General features: G+C 41.4%; 2 protein-coding genes and 1 long non-coding RNA gene across 5 annotated transcripts in view; 1 reads left to right on the forward strand and 2 right to left on the reverse strand.

Annotated features, from left to right (window-relative positions):
- Positions 1-76: 76 nt before the first annotated feature.
- On the reverse strand, positions 77-5,421 carry LOC308606682. The gene is made up of 3 exons (XR_014013883.1): positions 5,080-5,421; positions 2,145-2,339; positions 77-826 (listed from the first exon to the last, which is right to left on the reverse strand). It is a non-coding gene; the product is annotated as an uncharacterized lncRNA (long non-coding RNA).
- LOC308606680 (uncharacterized protein) lies at positions 5,415-19,963 on the forward strand. 3 transcript variants are annotated; one of them, XM_081217865.1, is made up of 7 exons: positions 5,415-5,553; positions 5,928-6,022; positions 6,160-6,391; positions 11,079-11,165; positions 12,560-12,686; positions 13,752-13,847; positions 14,735-19,963. In XM_081217865.1, exons 4-7 carry the CDS (start codon positions 11,157-11,159, stop codon positions 16,849-16,851), a joined length of 2,349 nt encoding a protein of 782 aa, XP_081073991.1. In that variant the 5' UTR covers positions 5,415-5,553; positions 5,928-6,022; positions 6,160-6,391; positions 11,079-11,156; the 3' UTR covers positions 16,852-19,963. The 3 variants fall into 3 exon arrangements, with proteins under 3 accessions (XP_081073991.1, XP_081073990.1, XP_081073989.1); XM_081217864.1 differs by lacking the exon at positions 5,928-6,022; XM_081217863.1 differs by lacking the exons at positions 5,415-5,553; positions 5,928-6,022; positions 6,160-6,391; positions 11,079-11,165 and having other exon boundaries at positions 12,243-12,686.
- LOC308605759 (uncharacterized protein) overlaps positions 16,535-21,951 on the reverse strand; it is a gene marked incomplete at its 5' end in the record, with an annotated part of 46,252 nt that continues 40,835 nt past the window's right edge. Inside the window, one exon of the mRNA XM_081216037.1 lies at positions 16,535-16,667. The remainder of the gene's footprint in view (positions 16,668-21,951) is intronic.

Consider the following 21,951-nt stretch of genomic DNA (forward strand, 5'->3'; position numbering starts at 1 on the left):
CCTTTGGAGAAGCTGGGCCTTGAATAGGATCCTCTGTGCCCCTCCTGCTCTCCTGACAGATGAGTGGTTGAGGTACATGGTCTGGGTTATAGCTTGAGAGAGAAGTAAAGAATTCAAACTAAATGACCAGAAATTTGGGGAAAAGGATGGAAAATGAGCAGACTGCAGCCCCTGACCAGAAAATAAAGTCTCTATCCATCTCCCCACCCACATTTACCATTCGAGTCTTGGGCAGTTCCTGCCTTCTTCACACTCAGAGGGAGTATCAAGGACAGAGAGACCACCCGTTAGAGTCCCCCAGAGCAGGGATGAGGGGGTGGGGGGGGGGCGTTGGATGCCTGGGTTCTGTGAATGTCTCTGGCTCTTCATGCCATCTTGTTGGGGCACAGATTCGTTTGGTAGGACCAATTCCCACTTCCTCTTGAAATCTGTTTAAACACCTCTCCCTCTGGGGAGTCTTCTCCGATGCACCAAGAAGGGAAGTAACCCTTCCCCTACACTGCCCTGGCGTCGTGCACATGCTATGCGCTTTGCACTCCTTACATCTCCAAGTGCTTGCCTCCTCCAGACTGGAACCTCTTGTAGAGTAGTCAGGGATTGTAGCTTGATCACAATTCAAGTCCCAGCACCCACACATGGTAGACATTCAGTTCATGTTCCTTGAACAAAAGTATGAATGTCACTATATATTTGGGAGTGAGATGGGAAGAAGATACAAGGAAAAATAATTGAGGAATCAGGTCCTTGAAGAAACGGGGGTGATTCTGCTAGATAAGCATGGCATGTTGAACAGAGAAGTTAATTCTTCCTCTCTCCTGGCACCTCACTAAAACAAAAGGAAGGTATAAATTCACATGGACACAGGAAGAGAGCGGAGATGGCAGCAACACAATTTTGGAAAGAGGCAGATCCCTGCTTATTGATGTAGCAGACCCCTGAGGAAACTTGAACCTGAACTCAAGGGAAGCCCAGAAACAGTCATTTTCCCCTTTCAGAAGCCAGGTTCTGAAGGTGAGGCCTGGAAACAGGAGGACTACCTGAAAGGCTGTATTAAAACCAGAACTGATACACTGATGATGCAGGAAACAAATGAGCTGTTGTTACTCCAGGCCCTGTGACCCTTCCCCAGCCTGGCTGAAGACCTCAGATTTACTCTGGAAAGGCTGAACCAGCAGTCTCTGGGCTGGTGTGCCTGGATCAAGGATGAGAGCGGGGCCGTGCAGAAGACGAGATTGAGATTAAGTGAGATCCCTGGGCAGGCAATTGAAGGATTCCTTCTGAGGAAACCAGGCAGCATGAGAGAAACAGGAGAGTGGGTTGTTAAGACACCTAAAGTCCTCACCATTCACATTCAGCAGCAGCTAATATCTAAAACTGATGAGTTTACAAACGCATGTAACTCAGATGTATGGAAGTAAATTTCAAAAGAAACAAATGAGGATGGGCAGTCCTTGCCTCTTGGAAGTAGACAGGGAAATACAGGGTGAGGGTGACATGGGAATGCTTTTTGTTTCTAATATACTTTATATATATTTAACCTTTTAAAATAGGTACTTAAAAAACGACTGACAAGGGACTCCCCCGGTGGTGCAGTGCTTGGGAGTCCGCCTGCCAATGCAGGGAACACGGGTTTGATCCCTGGTCCAGGAAGATCCCACATGCTGCGGAGCAACTAAGCCCATGTGCCACTACTATAAATAAATAAATTAAAAAAAAACAAAAAAACGACTGACAAAACCACGCGCAAAAAAGGATTTTACCAGTCCTCTTGGAGGGACGGTAAAGGAAGGAAATTGCTGAAGTGACAAAACACATGCTAAACCTCAGTGATAAAGGGCAAAGAGATTGGGAAAAGAACAAAGCCATGTACCTAAGAAATGACAGCACACTAGTGTGAGGCTAAAGCTATAACTGGTAAGAGGTGGTGGCCACTCACATGAGCTGGGAGAAGGGATATTTGGTATATTTTGTGGGTTGCCCAGCAATCTTGTTGTCTGCGCTTAGGCAAAATTATGAAATGGCCTACCATTATTATGGTCTCAGAGTGACTTTGATATTGATGTTCTGTGAGACTGTTCATGTGCAACAGGATAACAGGCCCAGCTGTGAGCACCAGGCCAGCTTTCAATACCACTGAGGCCTACCTGGAAGTGTCAGGCCAGTTCCTGGATGTCAGGGGCTGCTTGTTTTTGTTCTCAATTACATGCTACCGCGTTAAGAGGGAAAAACTAACGCCGGCTTGCTGAATAGCCCAGACACTCGTGCGTTTTGGAAGTGGAGTCTTGAAAGCAAGTGTTTTCCTGCCAAGCGAAACACATATCGCTTTTCTCTGTGTTCTTCTCTGCAAAGACAAGAGGGAAAAAACCCCTTAAATATATGTAAACCTTTTTGTTTATTTGTTTTTAATTGTTTTAACTGTAAAAATAATACACATAAAGGAGCCCAAAATATAAATGTATAATGTAACAACTTATTATAAATAAAACACTTGCATAAACATCATCCAAGGACCAGGCTGTAGGTTTCCACTGAAAAAGAAATTCCTACACAGCTGCCCATAGGCAGTGATGATCCATTTTGTGAACACATCTGTAATTACTGCAATGGAGAGTGCACCCTGGATTGATACAGCCAGTTTGGACAAATGGCAATCATTTGCCCAGGTTTCATGTATTCTTTAGTAACATTTCCTTTGAGTACAACCAGCATCAGTAAGCATATCTCAGATGAGACTACAGTGCATGTACTGCTAAGTAGTTAAAGAGGACTCTGTTGATCAAAAATGACTCTGTACCAATGCAGCAACGTGACAAACGTCACCACTGTCTGCACAGACCAGAAGCCATGTCATGATGGCACAGGTCACACCAAAGCCAACCTAGATGACTCAAATGTGGTCTTCCATGTCAGTCTCAAAGGGACAGGAGGAGGATGAGGGAGCATAAGAAGAAGGAGCCAGGGGCTTCCCTGGTGGTGCAGTGGTTGAGAGTCCGCCTGCCGATGCAGGGGATACGGGTTCGTGCCCCAGTCTGGGAAGATCCCACGTGCCGCGGACTGGCTGGGCCCGTGAGCCATGGCCGCTGAGCCTGCGCATCCGGAGCCTGTGCTCCACAACGGGAGAGGCCACAACAGTGAGAGGCCCGTGTACCGCAAAAATAAATAAATAAATAAAAATTAAAAATAAATAAAAATTTTAAAAAAGGAGCCAGAAGAAGACAGGGCTCAACGTCCTAATGACTGCATAATTTTTTTTTTTACTTGTCCTCACAAATTATCCCAAAATATTACTTGGACATTTTGCTTCTTCTTCAGGATCTTAAGGTATATTTACTGTCTTATGTCATAGGATAGGAGGCTCCAGTGGGACGCTCAGCATGGTGACTCCTCCTGCTAAAGCAGGGACACATCAGGCCAGGCAGACGCTGAACCCAGAGTCCTGCAAGGGAAAGCAGGGTTCTCCCCAAAAGTGAGCCTGGTGACCCCAGTGGCCCAGCACCTGCTTATTTTTATTTTTATATCGATCCATATATATAATTGAGTTCATACCATTGCATCTAGTTTCAACCTGCCATCGCAGGCTCATTCTAGTTCTCTCCTTTTCCATATCTGAGGTTCCCCGCTGACAGGGAGAAGCTTGGCTGCTCCTGATGCACTTATTGGGTTGGCCAAAAAGTTCGTTCGTAATAGCTTCCAGAGAAACCCGGATGAAATTTTTGGCCAACCCAATAATATATTTACTTACTTGATCAGAACCCCACCTCCACCCCCGCCTGCCACTGCATGTAACAAACTCCTATCACCCTGTTGCGCCCTTCCCCATACAGATGCTCCCCTCACCCTACTTGGGTTCTGAGACTCACTACCTCCTACATCCAACCGACATGAATGTCTCCAACACCCCAATTTGGGCTCCAACACCCAATGCTGGGCAGTACCCATACCCACATGCCCTTTTCACCCTGTTCAGGCTCTGAAATCCCGTACAGGGCATTCCTCCCGTGTGGATGCCCTCCTTATCCTGCTCAGGTTGACACTCCCATGCTGGGCCATTCCACCACTTGGAATGCTCCCTAGTAAGCCCTGTCACCCTACACCAAGCCACCAGCTGCATGAACACCCTCCTCCTCATCCTGCTCAGGCTCAAAGACCCTGCTCTGAGCCCATCTTATGGCTTTAGGACTGAATTGCTCAGAAAGGGAAGGGAAGAGGAAGAGCAAAATGTGTTAGCGTCTGACTAATTGTGGGCTCGCTACACTATGGCACGCTGCCTTTTCAAGCATAAAGCTATCCCCTCAGCCCGAGATTCTCAAACGTATCTGCCACGAGACCCCTCATAGCACAGAAGAGTGAAAAGAATTCCTTCATATTAAAAAAAAAATTACTGGGCTTCCCTGGTGGCGCAGTGGTTGAGAGTCTGCCTGCCGATGCAGGGGACACGGGTTCGTGCCCCGGTCCGGGAAGATCCCACATGCCGCGGAGCGGCTGGGCCCGTGAGCCATGGCCGCTGAGCCTGCGCGTCCGGAGCTTGTGCTCCGCAACGGGAGAGGCCACAACAGTGAGAGGCCCGCGTACCGCAAAAAAAAAAAAAAAAAAAAAAAAAAAAAATTACTATGATTTACATTTTTCTCTAGGAAAAAATTCATTTGATTCTATACAAAATTGTTTGACAGATAAATTACAAATCTTCGGTGCAAATCTTGAAATACACAGCTGATGCTGCAAGAAGATGCACCATATCCTTTTAATAATAGGCCTGTGGCTGCACACGATCACACACACCCAGTCGCGAGGCCACTGGCACCCGTGACGTTCTACACGCAGATACTCAGATTCACACAGCCTCGCTGCACTCGCCAACCGCCCCGGGTCACACAGCGACCCGCACACCCACCCCATCGCACACACATCACCCCAGTCACAGTCCGGCACAGCCAGTCTCCCACCGCGCCTCTCGCCTCACTGCTCAGTCACAAATCACACTCCAGGCTACTTTCTGTGGCCTCCCTCCGGTCAGGTGCCGCTGCAGGCACACACCGTCTCCCACCCAAAGAATTACACACACGCAGAAACACAACTCACCCTCAGCCAGAGGCGGGGTCGGCCCCGCAACCCTCACGGCGTCGCGCGCGTGCAGACAGGTGCACACACACAGACACACGCTCATGAGGCCGGGTACAAAGGGCCACACGCCTGTGAAGCACGAGAGGGGACTACCCCAAGGGAAGAATCTGACAGAATCCGCCTCGCACGTGCTCGGCCTCAGGACGGCACCCACGGACGCACTCGGCGGTCAAGACTCTAGAAGTCCGTCGAGCCTCGCACTGCCTGGACAGGTCCCCGCTGTGAGTTCTCTCAGCTTACCTCGCGAGGGCGCGGGTCCCCGGCTCCGAGACTAGAGTCGCTCGGTCCCAAGCGTGCCTGCGCCTGCGCACTCAGAGCCCAGCCCACCGGCTTCCGGCTGTGGACTACATTTCCCAGAAGCCCCAGGGGTTGGTGTAAACTTCCACCCGGAGGGCCTCTAGCCGTGCGTACTGGGTGTTTCAGCCACCGCGGGTGAGTTAGTCGAAACCTGGGGAGAAGTTGGTGCTAGGTGAGGCGGATCAGGACTCGTCTGGGGTAGGGAAAGGGATGGAGCTGTAGCCCAGAGTGAGGAGCCCAGGGCGCATCGTGCCCGCAGCCTCAGGCCTGTATTGGAATGAGAAGAGAGGGGGGATTGTGTGACTAATTGTAACAGGCTCTGTGTGTGTGTGTGTGTGTGTGTGTGTGTGTGTGTGTGGTGCGTGTGCGCGCGCGCTCCCGCGCGCTTTCCAGAACCAAGTTGGGCCTCCTGTCGGTGGGCGCGGTTGTCATTCTGATACTGGTGCTTGGCTCAGCGGTGTGTGTTACTGACCCATGCCCCTGCTGCTTTCCCCTTCCTTCCCTCACAGCCCGGGTGTCTGTACAGACTTTCCCAAGAGGAAGTCAAATACTGAACCCTAGAATGAAGATTCCCAGAAAGCAAGAAGACACAGTCCTGGGCTTGGTATGGGACTTTTAGAGCTAAAAGTGTCTCCAAGACAAACTCCTGGCTCGAAATAGTGGGAGGGGTTCCTACTTAGAAGCGCTGTGGGTGCTGCTACATTTTTCAGAACCACAGCTTTCCCATATCTCTGATTCTAGGAATTGGCTGTGATTTCAAAGACAGGTTCCAGCCTCCCTGTCTCATCTGGTCATATGTGTGAGGTCGGAGCTGATGTGGCCCTGGAGGGGACTTCTCCGTCTCTCTGTGCTCTAAGAAAGGCCTGAAAAAGGTCTCATGATTTCCTTCTTCCCCAGTCCTGCCTTTCTCCCCCAAGAAGTATCCTGAGCAGGAGGGGAAAATTGTTGTTGCACATCTAAAAGTACAGATCAGGTGAGTTTCTACTTCCTCTTTGTTCATAAATGCATCTTTGTTTTTAGTACATGGAAGCATTTGCTTTTCTTTTCATGAAATGTCCAGTGGCCTAGTCTAGGCCTTCCTTCCCAATGAATGAGGGGCCGTGCAGGTGGCCCTCTCTCACTCACTTTTTATAATGGTAAGAAATATATATCCTGGAGTCTAAAGTTAAAGCTTTGTTTTATTGAGATTAATATTTAAGTGGAATCACATCATTGATCTTCTGCAGAACCTAAGTTTAAAAGTAAGGCAAGATCAGAGGTAGTCCGACTGGTGTCAGTAAGTAAATGACACGGGCGTCTGTTTTTTTTGTTTTTGTTTTGTTTTGTTTTGTTTTGTTTTTTGCGGTACGCGGGCCTCTCACTGTTGTGGCCTCTCCCGCTGTGGAGCACAGGCTCCGGACGCGCAGGCCCAGTGGCCATGGCTCACGGGCCCAGCCACTCCGTGGCATGTGGGATCTTCCCGGACCGGGGCACGAACCCGCGTCCGCTGCATCGGCAGGCGGACTCTCAACCACTGCGCCACCAGGGAAGCCCCCGGGCGTCTGTTTTTTAAGGTGTTTAGGAGCAGGAATGTGATTGGAAGTCTAAGCGTGGAAATCTGTATCATCATGGTCAAGGGTTTCTTCCAAGGAATCAATGGGTTGAGATTTATGTTTATAAAGAGTTTGTCAAAAGAAAAAAAATGTACATATGAGTAAAGTAGTATTCATTGTGATGAACGATAATACTCAAATTTTATATGAATGTCATTTACTATTATTGGAATTCAGAGACATTTTACAAGGGTTATATCCAAAGCAATATTTCAGTTGATTATTCAGTGGAGAAAGAGAAAAAGAACCAAACACTGTTCTGTCTGCTTTGCCCAAATTTTCTCATTTAGTCTGCAGATGCCCCTCACCTGACATGTCCATTCAGAGGAGAATTTTGTCAGTAAAAAGTTCTTATTGTATTGAAGAAGAATGTTCAGGAATTGGTAGGCTTTATTATAATGGTCACACTGATTCCCTTACTATTCCCACACATGTCAAACAGATTTGCTTCCAAGAATTTTCAAATATTTTAAAATTGGATATAGATTTATTGTATACTTAAGATTATGGAATTAATGCTCATTTTTGCAAAAAGAATCAGTTATTCAATTATATTACATGAGGGACTTATAAAAAAGAAAGTTAAATAGCCCCAGCACCACTATTAATACTTTGGGGAGGTTTTTTTTTTTATACTATGCTGTTTGAATTTTATTTTGGAACATCTCATTCAGATCAAAGTGACAACAAAACTTGTAGTAATAAACAACAAAAATTCCACGAGGAGTGATTTGTTGAGCCAGATTTATTAGAATTCTACTAGAAGTCTTTTCTTAGGTAATGACATTCTTAGTTCTCCCTTAGCCAATTGTAGTGAGTTCCAAAATATTTAGATCCCAGCTAGTAGAATTGAAGTTTTGAACCCAAACTCGTAAGTTCTTTTTTTTTTTTTTTTTTTTGCGGTACGCGGGCCTCTCACTGTTGTGGCCTCTCCCGTTGTGGAGCACAGGCTCCGGACGCGCAGGCTCAGCGGCCATGGCTCACGGGCCCAGCCGCTCCAGGGCATGTGGGATCTTCCTGGGCCGGGACACGAACCCGTGTCTCCTGCATCGGCAGGCGGACTCTCAACCACTGCGCCACCAGGGAAGCCCAAAAGTATTCTTTTTTGTTTTGTTTTTTTTTTTTGCGGTACGCGGGCCTCTCACTGTTATGGCCTCTCCCATTGCGGAGCACAGGCTCCGGACGCGCAGGCTCAGCGGCCATGGCTCACAGGCCCAGCCGCTCCGCGGCATGTGAGATCTTCCCGGACCGGGGCACGAACCTGTGTCCCCTGCATCGGCAGGCGGCCTCTCAACAACTGCGCCACCAGGGAAGCCCCGTAAGTTCTTTTTTAAAACTTTTTATTTTACACTGGAGTATAGTTGATTAACAATGTGTTAGTTTCAGGTGTACAGCAAAGTGATTCAGTTATATATATACATGTATCTATTCTTTTTCAAATTCTTTTTGGGGAGGTTTACTTTAGCAAAATTTTTTTCTCTCCAGCTGTATATGTGTGTGTGTGTGTGTGTGCACAGAATAGAAATTATTCTAATTGAACATTCAAAGGACACAGACTCCCCAACTCCTATTTAGAAAAAGTAATTCTACCATAGGTTTCTTATACCTCCATGAATATAGAAAGAAGAGGAAAGTGCCAATGAACCCCTCTAGTTTAACAAACCTTCCAAGTATTTACACCTCCAGATTTATGCCTTTTAGCGTTATATAAATCAATTCAGAGTAATCATTATGGCACAATTTATCAAATAAGATAACCTTCAGATTACACTTTTTTTAGATTTTTAAAGTTGCTTTAAAAACAGGACATAGCAATACCCTCTCCAGTCCAAGTATCTTTTAATGCAAATAACATTTTAGAAGACAGATTTATAATAGTAGAAAACAGAATAAGATGGTAGGGCTTCCCTGGTGGCGCAGTGGCTGAGAGTCCGCCTGCCAATGCAGAGGACACGGGTTCGTGCCCCGGTCCGGGAAGATCCCACATACTGCGGAGCGGCTGGGCCTGTGAGCCATGGCCGCTGAGCCTGCGCGTCCGGAGCCTGTGCTCCGCAATGGGAGAGGCCACAACAGTGAGAGGCCCGCGTACCACAAAAAAAAATAAATAAATAAAAAATAAGATGGTAATAACTATAAATATTCATGTAAATCTTTCCATAGGACAGGAGAGTAAGATTGAACCTCTTATTAACGTTCTCCATCTAATACCTTATTAGGTTCTTTACTTTAGCTTTATGTTGAAGAATGGTGTCTCTTCTTTGGTAGCTGCAGGGACGAGGAGAGATTTGGTTAGCACTTCCAAGCCTTGCCTCTAAAATATTTAAAATGTCATTATAAAAAAGAGTGGGGGGCCTCCCTGGTGGCGCAGTGGTTGAGAGTCCGCCTGCCGATGCAGGGGATACGGGTTCGTGCCCCGGTCTGGGAGGATCCCATATGCCGCGGAGCGGCTGGGCCCGTGAGCCATGGCCGCTGGGCCTGCGCATCCGGAGCCTGTGCTCCGCAACGGGAGAGGCCACAACAGTGAGAGGCCCGCATACCGCAAAAAGAAAAAAAAAAAAAAAAAGAGTGGGCATGAGACTCAAATTTTACTATAAAAAAAGAAAGTAGAAAATAATTTTATCTGATAACAATACTATCTAACTTTTATTTAGTAATTATATGTCATTAAGTGGTGTCTATGTAATATCCCAACCTTCATGACAACTGTAGGAAGTAGGTGCTATTCTTATCCCTGGTTTATCAACCTAACTGAAAAGTTGGTAGTTGTCAGACTAGGACTCACATTCTGGAAGTCTGACAACAGAGTCTGTATTTATGAATGACATTATAATCCCTCCCTTCATTTTACATACTTGTTTTGTTTTGTTTTGTTTTTTGGCCGCATTGTGCTGCTTGCGGAATCTTAGTTCCCTGACCAGGGATTGAACCTGGGCCCTTGGCAGTGAAAGTGCAGAGTCCCAACCACTGGACCACCAGGGATTTCCCTATAATTCTTTAATTTGCCTGTATCAATCAGTAATTCATCATGAATGTCTTTCTCCAACATTAATAAGGCCTAGTGTGCCATTATAACTGACCATAAGTTATGTAACCTGTTGCCTCCTGTAGCTATTTATTTTTCTAACAGTTGGTTACTCTAAGTTGTTATATGATAAACATCTTGTGCATGTATCTTAGTGTGCTAACAAAAACTGCCAAAAATGGAATTTTGGTCAAATAACAGACCTAAGGGCTCACAGTATGCTGAATCTCATGATAGTAGTTAGAGGAATACAAGCACTGAAACATAGTTACTATCCCTTAAGTTTCTTGTTATACAGCAAATAATATAAAATCAGAGTAGACAGAATAAGCATGAGATAGGAGGTAATAAAGCCACTAGAGAAATTCAGGTCACATGCCTTGGGAATTCATAGGAAGGAGATGTTGTATCTCTAGCAACCTCTGTCAGGTTTTGACCAAATTATTCTGAGTTCAGAGGAACTCTACGGTAAAAAATGGAATTTAGGCTGTATGATTCATACCAGCTCTGTCCAGTAGAACTTTCTGTGGTGATGGATATGTTCTGTATTTACATTCTCCAAATGGTAGCTACTAGCCACATGAAGCTATCGAGCACATGAAATGTGGCTGGTGCAACTGAAGACACTGAACTTTTAATTTTATTTAATTTTACTTAATTTAAAATTTTGATTTGATTTAAATAGTATATGTGGCTATCACGTTGGATCTCACAACTTCATAACTTACAGTTTTTTTTCTAATGATGTTAGATTCAAAGTGAGACTAATGGAACAGCTACAGATAACATCATCAGAAATTGGGGTGGACTAGAGACCTTTCTGCTAGAGTGCAGCCTCTGCTCTGTATCTACACTTGTGCAGCTGGTTCCCTCTGGTATTGGAAGAGTTTGGCTTCATCCAAGCTCCCTCTTATCTCTCCTGATTTGTATGTGGGGCACTGTGGGGTGGAAGTAGAAAGAAGGCAAAACAGGATCATGTTAACTTAAGTCATTTTGGGATTTCTTTGAGACACGCCTGGTCTCAAAGCTTCCTGTTCCTCCCCCAGTCCTGGCTTCTCTGGACTCTGTGCTTTTCGAGTGGAGGAAGCCCAAAGAGGAGAACAAGTTCTTGCGGTTCTACAACCATGGCCCATGTAAGTTCACGTTTATCCTCCTTGAGATGTTGTGGTTTTGAATTCCTGTGATCGTTTTTATTATCCTGAGACTTCCTTCCTAAGACAACCTGATTGCTCAAGCTGCACCCAGTTCCTCTGATCACAGTGAAGGATGGTGTCATACAGCCTAGTGGCCTCCTCCTTTGCCCCTCTTCTCTCTTTGCCCCTCTTCTCTCTCACCTGTGTTCACCTATTCATCACCTCTCCACGTGCCCAGTCTCTCTCAGGAGCATTGATGGAGCAGTGATGGATGAAGTTGCTTGAGGGAGATATTTGAACTTCCCTTGTTAGAGTCATGATTCTATGACACAGAGATGATGGTCCATTAGACTCCACAGACCTGAGTTTTACAGGTTGATAAGATGGAATTTAGTGTTGAGTGTTCTTCATGTGATGAGATCCCATACCCTGAGAAACTTATAGGGCTAGATTGGAGTGTGACTGAGGCCTGCACGTGGGGATATCAGGGATCTATCCAGGGGGTCCCCAGAGGGATGAGTAACAGGACAAAAATCAATTTTGTGGTTGAGGAGGATGTGCTGGTCTCTAGTGACATCAGTGCCATTGTGGATCATCCTACATCAGCATCCTCCAGCTCAGGATCAAGACAGGTGTTCCTGAGGGATGGTGGTAGCAGGTAGGGAGACCCTCCAGGTCCCTTATGGGGAATGAAGAAAGGCTAATGGGACTGGGGAAGACCTTAGACATCTTGTCCAAAATAAATGCCTAAATATGACAGAAGGATTAGTCTGATATATCCACAAGATGGATGATTAGCCAGCCGGTAAATAAATTAACTAAAGAGTTTGTCATTTGTTGTAACAAGGAAAAACGCTTATGACATTTTCTTGCATAATGATGAACCTGAGTTTTAAGGAAATCAAATGTCAGTCGCATCCTATTTTCTAAGATAGAGATTTTAGAGTACTTTTGGGGAAAAACAATTCATTACTTCATTTTTTAAAAAATTCCTTAAAAAAAAATTCCTTGAAGGGAAAAGAGAATGGAACTCACATTTATTCAGAACTTAAACGGCAGGCACGTGATAGGCAGTGTGCTTATTTATATGATTTCATTTCATTGGGAACCTTTGATTATTTTATTCATTCATTCATCCCATGGTATACAGGACATTCTGTTTGTACCAACTGTATTCTTTAAAAACATATAGGCAAAAAATAAAAAAAATAAAAATAAAAACATATAGGCATTCCACTTTAGAAATCACTGATTTTCTTATTCTTCTCTACATACCACGGGCTTGAACCTCAGTTTACTGCTTGCTTTATCATTGCCTCTTTCTTGCAAAGCAGTTTTCCATCTTGAAAATACATTTAAAACGTTGTTTATGATACATGGGTCTGTCATTTCAGATGTCCTTGTCATTCAGGGACGTGGCCATAGACCTCTCCCAGGAGGAATGGGAGTGCCTGGACCCTGTTCAGAGGGCCTTGTACAGGGATGTGATGTTGGAGAACTACAGCAACTTGGTCTCATTGGGTAAGGATATCTGTGCAAATAACTGACAATCTGTTTTCTGGAATATCAGTTTTCTCCATTGTTGAATTTCAGAGCTCTGTTTTAAGACACCAGCTGAATGTCTGCCCCCTATTTTGAAAGAAATGGTTTGAGCATTATTGGGTTGGAAATAGGCACTTGGTTAAGCATCATCTTCTCCATCCTGCAGTGACCTTCTCTCTCCCCTCTATCCCTTCCTATAATTGCCTGTTTTTATAAATTAGTCCTAGATTTGAGTCCCAAGACATCTTCACAGAAGCCAGGTGTCATATAATGGGTATGCTCAGAATTCCTGTAGCTGCTCTGTGTTCATGTCTGACTCACTTGAAAAGAGATTAGCTGGTCTCAGGGTTTTGTGTTTTTGTGATCAGATCAACCTCTACATTTCATATAGTGGTGAACTGGGTTAACAATACCCATTTAAAATTCAAGCAAACATATCTCATCAGAGAAAAGATGTATTCTCTTCAACCTACTTTGTGCTTGAAAGTTCTAGTCTGTGAATTTTGCATTTTCTATTGAAAGAATTCTGAGGAAGAACTTGGAAGTGTTTTAGGAAACAGTATTTTTCTTTTACGTAAAAAAATAAGAAGAACAACAACAAAAATAATACTACATGTTAGGCATCCTTGCAAGCCCTTACATATATTAATTCATTTAATTCTCACAAGAGCCCTATGAAGTAGGTAATATTAGGCCCATTTACATTGATATAAAGCATAATACACGGAAGGAATAGCAGCTGGTGGGTGACAGAGGATCTGAACCCAGACCACAGGGCTCCAGAGTCTGTGTCCTCAACCCCTCTGTATACTGCCTTTAAAAGCAGAGCAGACCTTTTCCCTCCCCTATCTGCCCTCTTTAGTCCTATGACCATGAGTCCATGTAAATGTCAGTATTCTTCAATGGCCTTTTTTCATTTTATCAAATACTATTTTGACCTACAATTTAATATAAATGTAACCAAGTCTAAATTAAGTCATTTTGAACTTAACAGTTTTTTGTTTGTTTGTTCTAAATCATGTGGCATTTCTTTCCTGTGAGCAGGATGTTCCTCTCCTAAGCCAGACGTGATTACTTTATTGGAGCAAGAGAAAGAGCCCTGGACGGTAATGAGAGAAGGAACAAGAAGCTGGTACACAGGTCAGTGATGGCAAATCAGGCGAGGGGGCTGCCGTCACAAGTTATAGCCCTTTGGATCAGGGAGAGGCATGGCCCTAAGATGTTGTTTGGAAAGCTCCTTTCAAAGGCCCAAGGCCTGTGGGGAAAAGGCCTGAAATCTGGGAAAACATTCAAATCCTCTCAATATGAGCTCCCATATATAGGACTTGTTTCTATAGATTTTGATTCCGCTTGTCTGGGTCGGTGCCGGAAGAGCAGTATATGTAAGGAACTCCCCTACATCCATCCTAAGTAGGAGGACCACTGACTTAACTTGTTCCTCTAATCACTTATTTTACCCTCTTTTAGAGTCATATCATTAAGTCTTTTGCCTTCTTTCAAATTGCATTACGATTTAGAGTTCTCTAAATCAGGATCCAGCAAACTGAGGCCCAGGGGCCAAACAGTTCACCATCTGCTTTTGTATGGCTCACAGGCTAAAACTGGTTTTTACATTTTTAGTGGTTGAAAAAAAATCAGAAGAAGGATATTTTGTGAAACATAAAAATTTTTGAAATTCAAATTCCAGTATCCGTAAATAAAGTGGTATTATAGTACACCTACACTTATTCAATTACATACTGTCTATGGCTGCCTTTGAGCTATAAGAGCAGAGCTGAATAATTGCGACAAAGACCACATGCCCTACAAAGCCTAAAATTTTTACTCTCTGGCTCTTTACAGAAAAAGTTTGCAGACCCCTGCTCTAAACCTTTTCATCTAATGTGTATTGTTTTTAGTTTGTCTTTTATTTCAACTATGAGATGCAATCCCTTATTCTACCCCAACACAGAAAACTCACATCACAGCATTTGTTTCCTTCTTGGTTTTGTTTTCCTTTCTTTTTTCTTTTTTTTTTTTTTTTTCAGATTTGGAGTCTAAGTATGTCACCAAGAAGTTATTTCCAGAAAAGGATATTTGTGAACTATATCTGTTTCAGTTGCAGAGAGTGGACAAACGTAAAACTTACATCCCTGAGGATACCATTTTCAGAAATGATTTGCAGTGTAAACATGAGTTTGAGAGACAAGCAGGACATCAAATGGGATGTGCTACTCCAATGATAATCCAAAAACGTCTACGTCTCCTTCGGCATCAGCAACTTCATGCTAGAGAGAAATCATACGAATGTAAGGAATGTAAGAAGGCTTTCAGACAACAGTCACACCTTATTCAACATCTGAGAATTCATACTGGTGAGAGACCCTATAAATGTAAGGAATGTGGGAAGGCCTTTTGTCGTCTAGGGGACCTTAGAGTACATCAGACAATTCACGGTGGGGAGAGACCCTATGAATGTAACAATTGTGGAAAGACCTTTAGGCTTCATTATCATCTTACTGAGCATCAGAGAATACATTCTGGTGTGAAACCCTATGAGTGTAATGAATGTGGGAAGGCCTTTAGTCGTGTTCGAGACCTTAGAGTACACCAGACAATTCATGCTGGGGAGAGACCTTATGAATGTAAAGAATGTGGGAAGGCCTTTAGACTTCAGTATCAGCTCACTGAACATCAAAGAATTCACACTGGTGAGAGGCCTTATGAATGTAAGATTTGTGGAAAGACCTTTAGGGTACAACGACATATTAGTCAACATCAGAAAATTCATACTGGTGTAAAACCCTATAAATGTAATGACTGTGGGAAGGCCTTCAGTCATGGCTCATACCTAGTTCAACATCAGAAAATTCATACCGGTGACAAACCCTATGTATGTAAAGAATGTGGTAAGTCCTTTAGCTTTCATGCAGAACTTACTCGACATCATAGAATTCATACTGGTGAGAAACCCTATGGATGTAAGGAATGTGGAAAAGCCTTTCGTCTCCAAACAGAACTTACTAGGCATTGTAGAATTCATACTGGAGAGAAACCCTATGAATGTAAGGAATGTGGGAAGGCCTTTATTTGCGGCTATCAACTTACTTTACATCTGAGGGTTCATACTGGTGAGATTCCCTATGAATGTAAGGAATGTGGGAAAACCTTCAGTAGTCGTTATCATCTTACTCAACATTACAGAATTCATACTGGTGAGAAACCCTATGGATGTAAAGAATGTGGGAAGGCCTTTCGTCTTCAAGCAGAACTTACCAGACATCACAGAATTCATACTTGTGAAAAGCCCTATGAATGTAAGGAATGTGGGAAGGCCTTTATTCGTAGCAATCAACTTATTTCACACCAGCGAATTCACACCAATGAGAACACCTATGAGTGCAAGCAATGTGGGAAGATTTTTAGTCGTCGCTACAATCTTACTCAACATTATAAAATTCATACTGGTGAAAAACCCTATGTATGTAAAGAATGTGGAAAGGCCTTTCGCTTTCAGACAGAACTTACTCAGCATCACAGAATTCATACTGGTGAAAAGCCCTATAAATGTAAGGAATGCGGGAAAGCCTTTATTCGTAGCAATCATCTTACTCAACATCACAGAATTCATACTGGTGAGAAACCCTACGAATGTAAGGAATGTGGAAAGACCTTTAGTCGGCACTATCATCTTACTCAACATCACAGAATCCACACTGGTGAGAAACCCTACATATGTAATGAATGTGGGGATGCTTTTATTTGTAGTTATCAACTTACCTTACATCAGAGAATTCACACTGGTGAGATTCCATATGAATGTAAGGAATGTGGAAAGACCTTTAGTCGCCGATATCATCTTACTCAACATTTTAGACTTCATACTGGTGAGAAACCTTATGGGTGTAAAGAATGTGGGGATGCCTTTCGTCTTCAAGCAGAACTTACTCGACATCACACAATTCATACTGGTGAGAAACCCTATAAATGTAAAGAATGTGGGAAGGCCTTTAGTGTTAAGTCAGAACTTACACGACATCACAGAATTCATACTGGTGAGAAACCCTATAAATGTAAAGAATGTGGGAAAGCCTTTATTCGTAGTGATCAACTCACTTTACATCAGAGGAATCATATTAGTGAGGAAGCCCCATTCATAATGTAAAGAGGATACAGTGGCCTTTAGAAAACGCCTTTTATAACAACAGAATTCATAATTGAGTTAAGAACGTTTTTACTTGTTAGGGAATCCCTTTTGCTTCGTGCTCAAAACTTAGCAGTCGTTTTATACTATATATATTGATTTAAAGAGTTGAAAAATTACAGCATCACCCAGCCTTTGTTAACTTTAGAGAATGATACTGCTGCAGTACATCTCAAACCAAGATAAAGGGTACCCCCTTCCCCCCTCAAAATTGTTGTTGACCAATACTTTTACAAGATACAATGAAATTGGATTACCAGATACATGAAACTGAAAGAAAAACAAACATACAAAATGAAAGCCCCCATTTTTTTATTATTGGACTTAACAGACATAAATTAGCTCCGTCATTTTTCTGTAAATGTTTCTAAATGTTTGCTCTCGATGTCTGTACCTTAACTCATTGCAGACCAGAAGCAAACAACCTGTGGACCAGCATCAGTACATGGACCACACTTTATATAGCATTGTAACAGAAAATAATTCTGTTAATGTAACAGATGTGGGAAAAGACTTCAGCCATAGCAAATCTTTACTATAGTTCTCATAATTCCACCCCTGCCTGTGTGGTATTGGCAAGACACTACTCCCCTCTGTGCTTTATTTTATTTTATTCTATTTTACTTTATTTAATGTCTTTTGTGCCTCAGTTTTAAAGTGGTGATTATAGTACCTACCTAATAGTACTTTTGTAAGGATGAAATGTTGATTAAAAAACAAAACCTTTGGGGTTTCCCTGGTGGCGCAGTGGTTGCGAGGCCGCCTCCCGATGCAGGGGACACGGGTTCGTGCCCCGGTCCGGGAGGATCCCACATGCCGCGGAGCGGCTGAGCCCGTGAGCCATGGCCGCTGAGCCTGCGCGTCCGGAGCCTGTGCTCTGCAACAGGAGAGGCCACAACAGTGAGAGGCCCGCGTACCGCAAAAAAAAAAAAAAGAAAGAAACAAAAAACGAACCAAAAAAACCTTTAGAAGAGCATTGTTCAATAAATATTTTATTATTAGTGATATTAGTAAGTTCATGTGAGAGGAAGACCCTGTGAATATAAAGAATTTGTAAAAACTGTCCACTACCTTTCATTTTGTTTACTTAAATTAATTAATTATGGATAAAGTTTAGTAAAATAAACTTTCACTTCTAAAATTCAGAAGTCATTTCTGAAAACTAATGTGAGAAAGAAATCTCTAGAGTTGATGGATATGGAGATTATGAGAGAAAGCTTTTGAAGAATCAGGGAGAGCTGTAATGCTTTTTCTTTTATAATCCATAAAGCAGACATGTTACAGTATTCTTTTTCTGCCCCAAATTCATGATAAATTAGAAACTAACAATGAAAAGGCCACTGTCCATTTGGAAAAAAATAAAAGAATAGTACAGGGAACACCGGTATGCCCTCTAGATTCAGTGATTGTTAAAACGTTGTCATATTTGGTTTGCTTCTATATAATTTTGGACATATTTTTTGCTGTGGTATTTAAGTATAAATATAGACATTATAACATTTCACCTCTCTCTATATATACATCATATAACTCCTAAGAATAAAGGCTGCCTCCTACTTAATCACTATATAACTTCACACCGAAGGAAAGTAACAGCAGTACCATATCTGTAGTATTACAGATAGATAAGCAGTGCCTTAACCCAACATATCTAAAAGAATGTTTCTGGGAACAGTAGTATTTAGTGGTACTTGAAAAATGTTCTGTGGTCACAGATACTTATGAACTTCTAAATACTAAATCCCTTCTAAGAAAAAAATGCTAATTATCACGCTAGCAAAGGACTTAAGAGGCCTACAATAAAGAAAATTTGCTTAACTTAGTTTATCTTACTGTATCTTAAAACTTTACTAAGGAAGTCCCATTCACAATACCTAATTTCTTTGGGATGTGAACCCACACTGACAAGGCTGCCATAAGTGAAAAACAGTGACCCTAAAGATGGACACTCCAGATAACCATGGCAGATGCTTAGCTATGCTGAGAAAGGAAATGCATGATGTATTTCTCTGCTGCTCACAACTCTTCCTCTGCAGTCAGTTGCTTGCCCTCTGAATGTAGGGCTGATACTTTCTACAAAATTAAAAACCCATTTGGTTTAGTTTTTTATATGAACATACCATGACATATTTAAACCTTCTTTTTTACTGTTTAACAATTTTTCACTATTTCAGATATACTTCAGTGAATATCCTTGTCTGTGACTATTGGTTTCTGTGAGCTGGAATTTCTTTAACTGTATACATGTGGAAGTAGAACTGCTCATACATTATATATTCTTTCAGTTATGTTAGATATTGCTACATTGATCATAGGTCACATACACTTCCAATTCTATTAGATATTGCCAAATTGTTCTCTTAGGCTCCTATCAAATTGAGTATTCCTACAGCCTTATGTTAGGTATAAGTTTTAATAAATATTTTCATAAATTTCAATTTCAGTTGCACATTTTTTCAAACGTGTTTCTTGGCCAATCATTATTCCTTTACTTTGAATTTCCAACTCTTGACTTTCTCCATTATTATTGTTCTGTTGTTTGTTTGTTTTCTAACTGACTGGAGTGGCATTCTGGATAATTCATTTGCAATTATTTTCTCCTACCTTAAATATAGCATTAGTTATGTATCTACTGAATACTCATTCTATTTTTATGAGACAGATTTCTAGGTTATAAATTGAATAATCTGTATAATAATAAGCTTTATTTATTTTCTAATATTTATGTCTATTACTTCATTTACTTTTCTTTTTGAGATAGACTCTTCAGAACAAAATTGAATTTTATGGTGATAGCAGTCATCAATTTCTCTTAACTTAATTGAAATTTCCCAACACTTAATCATTTACCATAATGTTCACTCTATTTGGAGATAAATTCTCTTTGTTGCCTCTAAATAATTTCCTGCAATATTTGTAGGGGACCAGAAGATACCTACTTTGTTTGGTAGTGATTGCTGAATTTTGTCCAAGGCCATTTTGTTATTTATTGGTATAATCTTATGTTTTCTCACCTTAAATTTATTGATGTATTGATTTGTTTTTATTAGTTCCTTGATATAAATTTATTGATGCACTGATTTGTTTTTATTTAAAATTGAATTTTAAACAATTCTGGTCATATACTGTGATTTTTGTCCTACTGCTGAAGTACATTTGGTAATATCTTACTTAGAATTTTTCCATCTATAATCATATGTGAGGCAGTATTATAGTTTCCTTTTTCTTTGATAAGATTTTAGAATTCAAATTAACTTATTTAAAAATTAGAAACAACTTGTCTCTAAAATATGTTGAATTTTGTTTTCTATTTTTTGGCCATGCCAATTGGCATGCAGGATCTTAGTTCCCTGACCAGGGATCGAACCTGCACTCCCTGCAGTGGAATGCAGCATCTTAATCACTGGGCTGCCAGGGAAGTCCCTGTTGAATTTTTATATATGGACTATGTATTTGATATCCTTGCTATAAATTCATTTAGTTCTAGAAGGGTTTTTTTTTTTTATAAATTAGAGCTTTCTATAAACACAATCAAGACACATATCAATATAAAGATAATTCCTTTTTCATTTTCATTTCCTTTTATGTCCTTCAGTTGCCTTATTGCACAGGCAAGGACAGTGTTGAAGAAGCACTCAGAATGGACCTTGTTTCTGACCTTAGGGAAAAAGCATTCAATATTTTATCATAAAGTGTTATGTTAGCTGTTCATTTCCATAGATATCCTTATCCGATTGTGAAAGATTTTTTCATTACTAACTTAGAGCTTTATCATGAACAGTGTTGAATTTTGTCAAATACATAAAAAGCAACTATTGACATGATCTTTTAGTTTCCCTCCATCTTTAATGTGGTGAATCACTTAGATTAATTTTAGAATGTCATACCAGCCTTGCGTTCCTAGCTTATGCCCCATTTGGTCATGAGGTATTATCCTTTATAAATATATTGCTGAATTCCATTTGCTAATTGTTTTTTGGAGATTTCTGTGGGTATGATTATTATTGATATTGATCTGTAATTTTTTTCTTATGATCTCTTTCTCAGGTTTTATTATCAGTTAAGTTGATGTCATAGAGTGAGATGGAAAGTGTTCTTTATATTCTGAAAGCAATATTGTAAGATTCATATTATTTCTTTCTTAAATTCTGGGTCAAATCGCCATTGAAACCATCTGAGCCTGGAGTTTTCTTTGTGGAAAAGATTTATAGTTTCAACGACAATATATACCCCCAAATTGAATTTTTATATTACACCAAACTAGTGACAATGAATTGTAAAAGAGAAAAGTTCCATTTTTAGAGAACATAAAATACATAGCAATAAGTTTAACAAAATGCATGCAGGACTGCTACTTAAAAATTATACAGTTTTGCTGAGAGAAGCTAGAGAATACCTAAATAAATGGAAATATATGCCATAATCATGGGTGAGAAGACCCAAAAATGTATGAAAGGCAATTCTCCTCTAATTTACCTGTACATTCAATGGAAGGTAATCAAAATCCCAACAGGCATTTTTGTAGAAGGTGCTACGTTGACTGTAAAACATATAAGGAAATGCAAAGGACTTAGAATGCTTAGATAATATTTTAAAAGAGGAACAATGCTGGGGGATTTATACTACCTGAATTCAAGGTTTAATATGCAGCTAGAATAATCAAGACAATGTGGTATTGGTATAATGATAAACAGATAAGTGGAACAAAATAGAGAATCAAGAAATAGATTTACACTTATACAGTCATTTGATTTTCCTTAAAAATTTCAAGGCAATTCAGTGGGGGAAAGCACAGTTCTTTCAATAAATGGTGCTGGAACAACTGGCTAAACTTGGTAGGGAAGTTAACCTCAACCTATACCTAACAGCATACAAAAATTTAAATTGAGGTGGTTCATAGATATAAACAACTATAAATTCTGACCTAAGCAAAAAAGAAAAGACCAGAACCAGAAATATAAAAAGTATAAAGGAAAAACTTTATAGGTAAAGGCAAACATATAGTAAACTTGGTAGATCAATCACTTATAAAGCTAGTTGGAAGGTTAGAAGACAAAACTA

This window comes from Mesoplodon bidens (genome assembly GCF_964165515.1).
Source record: "Mesoplodon bidens genome assembly, chromosome: 18".
Classification (NCBI taxonomy): Eukaryota; Metazoa; Chordata; class Mammalia; order Artiodactyla; family Ziphiidae; genus Mesoplodon; species Mesoplodon bidens.